Here is a 13123-nt window from a genome sequence, read left to right as displayed (position 1 = left end):
TAAAATTCGATGTATATTCATATAAATGCGTACGACTTTGTTGTCTTAAAAGACATGAAATAAATATGTATATATTATATAGAACATACTCGTGAAAAATCTTATAAATGCAATGTATGTTCATTTGGATGCTCGCGACGGAGTAATCTTCAAACATATGTAAAGATACAAAATGTTGAATAACCTTTTAAATAAATTGACTACTTATTCGGAGGCTCGGCACAAAATTATCTTAACGCTCATAAAACGAAACAGGAGAAAAACCATTTGCGTGTGATGAATTTTATTTTGAAAGTAGTACCTAAACAAATATGTCATTTAAAAACTCATAATCGTGATGAGTTTAAATATAAATGTAAACAGATATGTAAGTAGGTACGTTGTTTAAGAACTAATAAACACACACATTCAAAAGAAAACCATTTGCGTGAAACAATTGTCGAAGCCGTCAGAGGCAATAACTTTTTAAAGAACCTACAAAACTTTATTTGATATCGATTCTGTATAGCATAATATGAAGTGACTAACACTTCTCTCCTAACATAACACCTACCAGAACTACAAGCATACGTTGCACCACCTGGAGAAACAGAGAAAAAGAAGATGCAAATATTATAAGGAAGAGTTAAGTGCCTGCAAGTTAACCCCTTTATATAAAAAAAATATAAATGTCATTCCAATATTATCTTTTGAAGAAAATATCGTTGCATAAAAACATACCTATTGCATTTTTCAAAAGTATGCATACCTAGTTGTATTCTAATAACTTAACGGTATTTATTTTTATTACAGATCATTTTAAAAAACAGTAGGTAAGTATAATTATATAATTTACTGCATTTTTCCTTATGAAACTGACATTGATCCATTCAAAATCAAAAATAAATAGATAAATGTTAAGAAAGTTGAATGATTTTGTAATTTGGACACTACACATCAAATTGTCAATTTTGAGGTAGTCTATTTTAAACCGACATATTTAGTGAGCCTTACACCGTTTTGGCTATTTTGACTAGACTCTTTTGACTGGATGTTCCAATCGGATGCGGTTGTTTTTGTTCGGGACATTTTGACGGGGTACTTAGTGAAAACGGAAAAATGCAAATTTTTCGCGTAATTGAAATGTAAAAACAATAAAACTTCATGAAAAATCATGTAATTAAATTACTCAAAGGTGTGCATTTAAAAAATGTGGAAAAAAAATGTTTGGTTTTAAAACTTGACGGCCACTCAAAATCTAATTACTAGCTTAATATAAGAGATAAAAATTTTAAAAATCGTGCTAAAAGTTAACATAAATAAACTTAATCGGATGCACTAAACAAAAAAATTTTAAGGCAAATTTAATGGTTCAAGTATCAAGTCACTAAATTTTAAAAAATAATATCTCTCACGATATAAGCCTCCCCCAAACCAAAGCGAATATTCGCAGCGAATTCGCAACGCCCTCGCTATCGCTGTCGCTACCGCTTGGATTTGATGCGAATTTCGCGTTTGGCCCCACACCAAAGCGTCAGCGACGCAGCCATAGACTAAATAATTTTATTTACGCGCCAGATTTAAAATTGTAAATATTATTAATATTTTACGCCAATTATTCTATAATTTTTATGAATTAAATATAAAAAATACACGTACACTATAGTGCTTTCAGAATTGCTACAACTTTTACCCACTTTGCGTAAAGTGTATTTTAATTATCTGAAACAAGGTGGCAGCATTGGATGCAGCCATAGACTAAATACATATACGAATGTCAAAGTGACAGTTGTGTGTTGACAAAATGTACACGTCTTCTGAATGCTTATTACACGCTGAAGATATAATGAGATGGCGTGCGACAAATTACATCGACATTTAATATAACCTTACTTTATAACAGGGCAAGATTGCCATGGCTCATATGTAAGATAGATTTACTCAGTTTCATAACTGCACATATTATAAATAAGCATTTACCATGAAGGGTTAACAGGATTTGAAGGTAATATGCTATTGAAATAACATGTCTCCGTTATTTGAATTGTAGGTTTTGACTATTTTGCGTTTCTACGCAGAGGGAGCGTACCAAAAACGGGTAGGCCAAGTCTTCTGCGCAATGAGCCAGGCATCAGTAAGCAGATGCATAGGAAACGTGTCCGATGCTATAACAGCAGTGCTTAGTAATACTTACATACAGTCGCCATACAGCGCTGACAGTCTTTAGTGTTGTGTTGATACCCTCTGATCAATTTATACAATATTACAATGTACATGTCATGTAACTAGAGTAACTGCGCATAGACACAACAAGTAAATTACCTACTCAATAAGAATTTAACGGGAATATTATTTTGTGTCGGTAAAAATATTTTTTAATTTCAGACTTCAAGAAAGGGCAGGTTTCCCGAAAATCATTGGGTGCATTAACTGCACCCATGTGCGAATATACCCGTCATACTTGGAGACTTTCAAAAATGAGCGCAGAAAATTTTCTGTAAATGTGAAATTCGTAATAAAATCTATGTTGTTTCTGATACATTCATATTCATTACGTATAATATCATAACATGACATTTATTTTTATGCAGGTATCTGACATGGACATTCTGGCAGTGAGTGCCAGATTTCCTTTGAGTGTTTATGACCAATTCATATTTAGTGGATCGTTGGTAAAAACTGAAATGAAACATCTACAGAACGACAAGAATTGGGAATTTTGTTTTATTAGGGAAGTATGTTAAACTTTACTTTACTATGGCAGTACCAGTAACAAATATTTTTGTTTGGTTTATATTCATCCGTATTTTGTATAGGTACTTCAAAGGAATCAAAATTTTGCATAGGTATGAATATGATATTTAATGAAACAGTTTTTTAATTATTTAAATCCTGATTTCTAATATTTTTACAACTTTCAGTCGAAAACATATTCAAATTAACAGACTGTGTATATTGAAATCATTCTAGTGCCACCATAGGCCAACCAGACTCACTACACGGCTGCCCGCTGTTTGACCAGGGATGTGATTGAGTGTTTTTGGATAATGGACCACACCAGATCGCATAGCTACAGCAACAAGTGCAAGACCAACCGTGGCTATACATACAGTATACATGTATATATTAAATATAATTTATGTATATTTATTTATGGCTTATACACCGAAACAAAATATGTCACTTAACTGTACTTGAATATTTTTGCAGGATCATTCAATAAAAAATACTTGGTTTAGGTTAAGAAAGTTTTAATAATCATTTTTGCACAGAATACAAGAAAAATATTTATATAATTATTAGAATTACAATGAGCTTTAAAAGTAACACGATATTGTAATAAAATGGACAAATATGAAAAAAAATAACAATAAATTGTATATAGATAGGTAGACAGGGTTCAGATTCTGCCAGTGCAGGCGACTCATTTAGGTGTCAGTATTGTTACTTTCAAATGACAATAACACCGTTCCAATGTGATTCGGTCGTGCCAGAAGACTCTGTCCTTCCTCTATTTAGTAACCGGGCATTTTACAACTTTAAATGAAAATTAAGTGGGTATATAGATAGTATATTTTTTCTAGTATAATATTATTTAATTAGGTGACTTTTTATTTCTTTATTACTTGAAATGGTGTTTATATGGTAGATGGATTATAATGGTTTTGAAATATAGTTATTTTTGTTAATTCTACTTTAACTGAGTCATTTACCTTGACAGCTGTTTCGGCACATAAACTCATTTTCGGAACATTCAACAATAATTTGTGATTATAAAAGAGCTACAGGTCACGTAGCAAATTAAATACGCTTAGTTAAATAAGAAATACGTACCAAATATTTTACAAAATACACCACATACATCCATCGAATATGGTATATAAAATACAGATTCAAGTATCAAATAATTCTTGGATAAATAGATGTTTATGTAAGTATATGTTTTTTTAAATACTTACATGATACTGTGTTGTATAACATTTAAATTTATATTTTTGATTTTGATTTACATACTTAAATGTACCTACATAAATTTGTAATGTACAGTAGGTACTTAATTACATTTTTAACATTAGGAAATTACCATTATTCGATTCTATCCACCCGCTATGTCTATAATCACCCCAACGCTGGATAGAAAGAGACATCACACAAAATTGGCTGTTTGATAATAAATGGTAGTTGAAAAATATTTTAGAGTATGATTATGTCCATAGAAACAGGTTTTAAGTCATTCATATTTGTCCGAATAATGTGTAGCAGAAAAATAGAAATTTTAAAAAGGGTCTATTCAGTATTCACCCCATTCTACGGCAAACATTTTTCTTAATAAAAATAGGTACATCAATAGAGGAATCATAAAATGGACCTTGGCCCTCGCCCACGCCTTATTCATCCTTGTATATTATATTATGACACTTAATGTTTTGGAAAATTCATTAACATTGTGCACAAATGCCACTTTTGTTGATTGACACTTCACTTAGTTGATCTCTTTGTTCACGTGAAGTACAATAAAAGTATGTAGCAGCGAAGAACTAGAGACCGAAAATAGTAGAAGGAGCTAGAAGAGGCTTTCATCTAGCAGTGGAATGACCCCGACTGATGTTTATGATGAAATATTATTTTATTCCTGTTAATGCCGGGGGTTTCATTTTTAATTTCTTCTGGTGCTTTGTACCTACGTTGAAAGGTTGTAGATCTTTGCTAAAATTAAATTCATCACAAAGCATTAGTATATCTCCAACATCATTCAGGTAGGTATCCATGATGATAATATAATATTATGTACTTAGAGGAGGTACCTGACCTTTATATTTACATGCACATAAAATTATTAATCTTATTGCCTAATGCAGACCAAGATATACCTACCTACATAATATTACATGAACAGAAGTTTAAGAACATCTCAATTAAGTTTAAAATGTTTGTAGGTATACAAATTAATGTGAAACAGAAAACATTGGTTATGTTAGGTAGGTACATGGAACATGTAGATATTATCTTGGTTCGCGGTCGGCACTGGGCAAAACCAGTTTATTAGCTCAATATACCTATACATAATGAAGGAAATATATACCTAGTAGGTATATAGGTACTGTCACGACCTCGGACTTCGGGCGTCTCCAGATACACAAAGACATCCCCAAATGGGGACCATACGGGGGTGTCACAGTACATAATATCGTTTTTGTGATTGAGGTCTCTTGAGATCAAAAAACAAACACAACCTAGGTATGTCCTACTGTAAATAACCCGATAGTAAGTAGTATGTAAGGTTTCTGGTCTAAAACCTTACAAAATACCACAATGACGACATGGAGTACCTACTTATCTACCTATATGTATATTATATCTTTAGCTACAATAGAAATGCTATGCTGCATAATGTTAGATGCAAAAAAATAATCTTAAAGACTACCTATCTAACCTAAAAAAATATTATCAACGAATATAAAATGGGTATTTACGTGACCGATACCGAATATGATTGAAGTAGGTATTGTAAATGATACCTAATTATAACATTATTGATATGACTGCTCGAAAGTCGAAACCAAAACGTCAAACGATCGCAATAAGTTAGAACTGTCAGTGCTCTAACATTTAGGTTCTTCGTCACAATGTGTTATTTCATGTTTTTTACGAGTATTGCTGGCACCATTCATTCTGCTCTGCGAGAAGCTGAAGGTCGAGAAGGCTTGAAAGTCTTGGTCGCTCAAAGGATGACAAAATTTAAAAGTGGTTAAGATCCTCAGCAATGAGTATACAACCAAGGAGAAGACAACTAATTTGGAAGCATCTATATGAACTTTCATCGCATTTATAATATTTTTATCAGTATTGCCATTCCATATGTTTTAGGCTCACTAGGTATTTTTAAATTACATGTTTGATTACATTGGAAATCACATTCATCACACGCAAATGGTTTTTCTCCTGAATGTGTAAGTTCATAAGTTCTTTCATTGAATAAGTTCATGTTATTTGAATATGTTTCTGATAATTCTTCCATATACCTTCTGTTGAAAATAATGTAATTTCTATAGCCCATATTCCATTGGCAGATTGCGTCTGGCCCCATCGTCTGCCACGACTGTCAAACTCTATTCTCTATGGTTTTCAAGGATCGTGAGCGATCGGGTCGAAAGTGGAAAATTTCCTATTATCCGTCGTGCGATCCTTTCATTATCAAGCGAAGATTGCCGAAAGCGTACGAAAATAGCCGAATATGCGCCTGAGTCATGCAAACGGTCGTTCTTCATTCTACTGCCAGTTGAAATATAGCCATACTTGCTACAATAAATTAGTCTTTGGATTATTCGATTTCGATATTCGAATTACTCAACTGGTTAGGAGATTCAAGCTCGCCCAGTTATTCATGATGTAAATTAACAATAAGTATACAAACTTTCTATAAATGTCAAACGGCCGCATAAATTTTAACAGATCTGATGCTCGCTAGGTTTGACAGCTGACAGCTCAGTTTTGTTGACGTAAAATTGCGCGGGAATGCGTTCAGTGTAGCCACCAATCTAAGAAATATCTAGTTTTCACTCAACCTATATTTTTAATAATAGCAACACTAGTATTATTTTAACCAATCAAATCAAGGACCAACGAGATTGAATCGTTGCGTGTAATTGAAAATAGCTAGCGACAACGGTTGGCGTCGATCGTTGGATCGAGTTGGGTCTGTGCGTCTGCCAATGGAATATGGCCTTAAGCCATTTTACCATAATATTTACAAACTTATTTCGGAAGTCCTATATTATTTTAGCTCAACTATTGAAAAATAATAAAAATGTTAGGTAATAGTATTACAAAGATTTTACCACTGCATTTCATTAGTTAGATTCTTATCTAAATTAAAACTGTAAACATCTTTACAGTCTTCTGATGTTGGTAAATTGAACGATCAAGAGTTACGTATTTTTAACATAATGAATAGCTGCTAAAGAAACTATGTTTTAAAAATCGGATGAACTTGATATTTTTATATTGCAAACGTATATAAGTATAGACATCTTATCCGTGGTAAACTCAAAATACCTAAACTATCAACTTACCAACTTTTGGCAGCATCGTATCGAATACGTTGTTTAAGAACTCATAAACTTACACATTCAGGAGAAAAACCAGTTGCGTGTAATGAGTGATGACTTTGAAATGTAATCAAATATGTCATTTAAAAAACCTAGTAGTCTTAAAACATGTGGAATACAATACTGGCGAACACACTAACGAATTCGATTTATGTTCATATAGATGCTCGCAAATTAAAGTTTTAAAAAACACAAAATGACACATTCCGATGAAAAATCTAATAAATGCAATGTATGTTCATATAGATTTTCGCGAATAATATGCGTACTTGCCGGACCGAGGATTGGAACTAGGGACCCTTGACGTAATATGCCAACGCTTAAGCCGCGCGGCCATTTTTGGTGGATGGTGAAAAACCTTATAAATGCAATGTATGTTCATATAGATGCTCGCAACTAAGTCATCTTAAAAACTAACAAATGACAAATTCTGGTGAAAAACCTTTAAAATTCGATGTATATTCATATAAATGCGTACGACTTTGTTGACTGAAAAGACATGAAATGAATATGTACATATTATATAGAACATACTCGTGAAAAATCTTATAAATGCAATGTATGTTCATTTGGATGCTCGCGACGGAGTAATCTTCAAACATATGTAAAGATACAAAATGGTGAATAACCTTTTAAATAAATTGACTACTTATACGGAGGCTCGGCACAAAATTATCTTAACGCTCATAAAACGAAACAGGAGAAAAACCATTTGCGTGTGATGAATTTTATTTTGAAAGTAGTACCTAAACAAATATGTCATTTAAAAACTCATAATCGTGATGAGTTTAAATATAAATGTAAACAGATATGTAAGTAGGTACGTTGTTTAAGAACTAATAAACACACACATTCAAAAGAAAACCATTTACGTGAAACAAATGTCGAAGCCGTCAGAGGCAATATTTTTTTAAACAACCTACAAAACTTTATTTGATATCGATTCTGAATAGCATAATATGAAGTGACTAACACTTCTCTCCTAACATAACACCTACCAGAACTACAAGCATACGTTGCACCACCTGGAGAAACAGAGAAAAAGAAGATGCAAATATTATTAGGAAGAGTTAAGTGCCTGCAAGTTAACCCCTTTATATAAAAAAAATATAAATGTCATTCCAATATTATCTTTTGAAGAAAATATCGTTGCATAAAATCATACCTATTGCATTTTTCAAAAGTATGCATAACTTATTGTATTCTAATAACTTAACGGTATTTATTTTTATTACAGATCATTTTAAAAAACAGTAGGTAAGTATAATTATATAATTTACTGCATTTTTCCTTATGAAACTGACATTGATCCATTCAAAATCATAAATAAATAGATTAATGTTAAGAAAGTTGAATGATTTTGTAATTTTGACACTTTTGTGTAATCAAATTGTCAATTTTGAGGTAGTCTATTATAAACCGACATATTTAGTGAGCCTTATACCGTTTTGGCTATTTTGAGGAAACCTTTTTGACTGGATGTTCCAAACGGATGCGGTCGTTTTTGTTCAGGACATTTTGACGGGGTACTTAGTGAAAATGGAAAAATGCGAATTTTTCGCGTAATTTAAATGGAAAGACAATAAAAATTTCATGAAAAATCATGTAATTAAATTACTCAAAGGTGTGCATTCAAAAAATGTGGAAAAAAAATGTTTGGTTTTAAAACTTGATGGCCACTCAAAATCTAATTACTAGCTTAATATAAGAGATAAAAATTTTAAAAATCGTGCTAAAAGTTTACATAATTTAACTTAATCGGATGCACTAAACAAAAAAATTTTAAGGCAAATTTAATGGTTCAAGTATCAAGTCACTAAATTTTAAAAAATAATATCTCTCACGATATAATCGATAAAACAAAAAAAGCACGCGCACAAACGTAAGCCAATAATAGACAAATTGATGACTTAATAAAAAGTTAAAAAAGTTTGTTGGGTGGTTCTACTTAACGTTAATTAAATATTTCATGTAGAATAACTCACGCACTATATGAGAAAAAAAATAAAAAAGTATAAAGAATTGCGCACTAGCTATGCAACAAGAGATTTAACTACAAAATATTTTTTTAAACCCACCCAGTCAGGTTTTGCATACAAACTTTAAAATTAAATAGCGCGCTGAATATAGGTGAAAAAGCAAAACAAAATCGTGCACTAACGTTCACTATCAACGCACAAGTGTTTACAATTAAAATTTAAGGAAAAACACATGTTTAGTGACACAAGTATCCAGCATTTAGCTGGGTCACCCAAATTGAAATGCGAATAACCCCCTTAATGTGCGTGCACAAACGAAAAAAACGCGTGCACAAACGTGCACTAACGATGCACAAACGAATGCACTCGAAAAAAGTTGAAATTTCAACATTGGGTGACCCAACGTTTAGCTGGAACACCCAATTTGAAATTGGAATTTTTCGGTTATTATAGGTGCACAAACGAACAAAAATCGTGCACAAACGTGCACTAACGATGCACAAACAAATGCACGCAAAAAAGTTGGAGTTTTAACATTGGGTGTTCCAGGTAAATGGACCTATTTAAATTAGATTTAGTGATATATATATTTTGTTAGTAATGACCATCAACACATTTCTTAGATATTGGAGTCATGAAAGGATGATAAACAAAATGGTACGGCATTTTGTCTAGGGACGTTACTGGTTATGGCTCGCAAATGAGTACTCAGCTTTAAGCTTAAAAATCCTTTATGAAATACACTGTTTCCTAATTATTGTTGGTTAATTAAGTTTTGAATCTAAATTTGCTGATCCTTTATCAAGATAGTTTTTATTTAATCTATTATTCGGAACGCTGGGTTCGAGTCATGAGAAGGTCACAACATTATTTATGTGATTTACTTAAAGCCTGGATGTTTGTTTCTTCTTCTATTTGCACTTTTTGTTCACTTCTATTTCTGATTACACTTCTGTAATCAAGACTTATGGCATGTTATAGTTTTAAATATTATATATTACATATATATTGAACGTATAAAATAAATAGAAAATCTAAGTGTAATATTGCGATTGTCATTACGTCGCTATAGGATTTGTTTCCCGAATATCCGTGTTTGTCGAAATCGACATTTTAATGCAGTTCAATTTCTTTTATAGATCTCTACCGAAATCATTTATAAAAACAATATATTTTTATCTAGGAACAGATGTATTTTTTTAAAAAACCCGAATACGCAATGTTAAGTTACAATTACTCCGTGGTGTTCTCCCGAATGTCCAACTATTCGTACCTGAATATCCAAGTTAATTTCGGTCGAAATATATCTCTGGCTGAGTGTTTATTTCCCGAATATGACTTAAGCCAATCAAACCGCGCTCACGCCGTGCATCTCGCTGTCTAGCTCTAAAACAATCACGCCCACTTTCATATGTTTCGGCCGTGCGGAGACTTCTTTCAAATTTCGTCTTATTGATATTGTTTTTAACGTTACTACTGTTTTAATAGTGAATTCATCAAATTTGAAGAGATCATTCATAGCTGATACATCACCAGTTCGCCCTGAACTTACAGTAGAGTTGTGGAAGTGAGTATTTTAACCTAAATAACTGCATTTTGTTTTGATAAATGACACAAAATCCCAACGGTTATATGAATTCTACAGTATGACCCGGCAACTAATATGACGTAAAAAATAATTATTATTTCAAATTATTATTAATCAAACATTGTTTGTCTTTATTTTACTTTTAATCTAGGTATTTCTATGAAAATAAAGGCGATGCTATTATTTATTTTTGAATGCGCTGATAGTTAATTTATTTTAATATGTATGTTAGTAACTGTTTATTTGGTGGATATTACATACTTAGAATATTGGTACCTACCTAATATTAGCAGCCAATGGTAATTGATTTATACATGCTATTATTTTGTGTTGTTATTCCTTACAATAGTAAATATATAATATTTATTTGGTGGTTTGTAATAAGTTTAATTGTCAATTATAGAAATATATAGATATAATAATATACAGATATATATAAATAGATTATTATTTTTTTTGGAAAAAGTATTAATATAAAATTGTTAGCAAGTACGAGTAAGTACCATCATAAAATATTGGAGAAATGACCGTGACGGCGGTTAGTAATTGAAGTAGTAGATACCTTATAATATATTTTCTCAGAATTTATTTAAAAAAAATATGTAAGTATGTTCAATTATTAGAATGGTACATTCTTAAATCTTGTGAATTATTCGTTCAATAAAAAAATAGTTAATTACTTAAAAACTATATTATTACTTAATCCGAAAAAAAACCGAAAAAGCGATTTCCGCATGTTAATATTACATACGAACTTGGGTAATTACGATCATTAAGTATTTAAATAGTAGAGGTAATTATTAACAATTATCATGTAAATAAATATAACATTTGAGGCGCGTACTTTTTGACCACTCAGTAATCTGTGGGCCGTGCAGCGATACGCTACGGTCTTAAATCCCGAACGTCCATGTTTTGTCCCGAATATCCATTATTCTGAGAGAGCGCTAAAAATTCCCGAATATCCACAGTGAGTACTTGTAAATAAAACGCATGTTCTGTGCATTTAATGATTTATACCAGTATATTATTCTTGGAATCTTTCTTAGATAGTGTTGCAATCATACAGTATTGAAAGAATGATTGATACATCTACTGATATTAAAATATACGACAGTGAAATTTGTTTTTCGTCTCCTGTAAAATTGACATTTGGTCTATTCGGGAAACAAATCCTATAGCGACGATTAGTTACTGTCATCAAGCCCCATGCCTTGTTGCCGTGTTAAAACTATATAGTGACACACCCTTGGGACGTTGGTCCCTTACTAACGTCCACCCTGGAACATTTGAAAGGGCTAAACAGGTACTTAACTTGATCCAATAGTCACTTGGATAAACGAACCGTATGCCGAAATTCCGTTTAAAACGATTGTTTCCAGAAGTAAATCTCACGTCCTATGCTTTTTAAGCTGTTTGTGAAAGACGTGGATGGAAAACCTGGTAAGGTGGTACGGAACATGATGATTGAGGTTCACCTTTTGTGTAGATTTGCGTAAATTAGAATGGAAGCCTGTATATAACATGTGAATAATTGTATATAATAGTGTGTTAAGTTTGAAAATAGAAATCTGTTAGTCATGTAAGTATTTAAATTAAATTACAATATGTATTTCTCCACCGTTGATTCTCCTGTTTCGTTTGAACGCGCTATCTCCAAAATTTTGTATTATGGACATTAATCCAATTTTAAAAATTTATGTTTTTTTCCAATTGTATTTTTATCTTTTTCTGTTCTATCTTAGATCACTCAAAGTATGTATAAATTTTAATAATATTCTTAACACACATAATATAATATTATATATTATATACTTATATATTTTTAAAAATGTCCCTTATGTCTATAATTATTCAACATTCTTCCTCATTCATATTAGGTACTCATATTTCCCTTATATTTACGTTCATCTTACTTTCTATCTTGTTAGGCTTAACTATATTTTTATACTTTATATACATGGAAAATGTGCTGGTTTCAATAACTTTTTTTAAACATATATTTGTAATCAAAATGTAACAGTTTACTGAATCAATATTTCGCGTAATTAAATTTATAGTGTTGTATTATAATTATAGTACGGTTGGTATCAATGATTGAATGTTATCGTAGGTATAGTAGGCCTTGGCTAACAACTTTTAAAATGATAAAATTGGCAACGGAAATGGATGGTTTCACAAAAAATGATCGATAACTTAGGTACCTAGGTACTGTCAAACGGTAAATTTTCACTATGGAATAATGTATATCTCATTTGACAACAGAATTTCATAACACAATCGTTGGTCATAACGAATATCAACACAGAAAAATACAATAATAAAAACGATTTTGTATCTAAATAGGTATATTTATTATTTTAATTAGTTTCATTTACCATACAAATAATTCTAAATATTACAAGCTGAGTAGGAATTATTGCTATAGAAATTCAATACTTTATAAATATATCACCAAGGATCAAATT

The 13123-nt window shown here is 31.5% G+C and overlaps 2 protein-coding genes across 5 annotated transcripts in view; one reads left to right on the top strand and one right to left on the bottom strand.

Annotated features, from left to right (window-relative positions):
* Window positions 1–269: 269 nt before the first annotated feature.
* Window positions 270–13123, bottom strand: part of LOC147077393 (uncharacterized) — a 555409-nt gene continuing 542555 nt past the window's right edge. The window contains exon 3 of the mRNA XM_085940819.1: window positions 270–580. Coding sequence (XP_085796945.1) covers window positions 524–580 — 57 coding nt within the window. The 3' untranslated portion in view covers window positions 270–523. The remainder of the gene's footprint in view (window positions 581–13123) is intronic.
* On the top strand, window positions 1774–3803 carry LOC147077402 (uncharacterized). Of its 4 annotated transcripts, XM_085940820.1 has the most exons (4): window positions 1774–1905; window positions 2365–2476; window positions 2571–2714; window positions 2950–3803. In XM_085940820.1, exons 1-4 carry the CDS (start codon window positions 1895–1897, stop codon window positions 2995–2997), a joined length of 315 nt encoding a protein of 104 aa, XP_085796946.1. In that variant the 5' UTR covers window positions 1774–1894; the 3' UTR covers window positions 2998–3803. The 4 variants fall into 4 exon arrangements, 1 of the variants encoding a protein (XP_085796946.1); XR_015069449.1 differs by lacking the exons at window positions 2365–2476; window positions 2950–3803 and having other exon boundaries at window positions 2571–2943; XR_015069447.1 differs by lacking the exon at window positions 2950–3803 and having other exon boundaries at window positions 1774–1984; window positions 2365–2943.

Source organism: Rhyacophila brunnea, unplaced genomic scaffold (assembly GCF_057557595.1).
Source record: "Rhyacophila brunnea isolate RB1 unplaced genomic scaffold, BYU_Rbru_1.0 scaffold_13, whole genome shotgun sequence".
In the NCBI taxonomy this organism is placed as follows: Eukaryota; Metazoa; Arthropoda; class Insecta; order Trichoptera; family Rhyacophilidae; genus Rhyacophila; species Rhyacophila brunnea.
The sequence above is the reverse complement of the archived record's forward strand: the minus strand, read 5'-3'. Positions and strand labels throughout refer to the sequence as shown.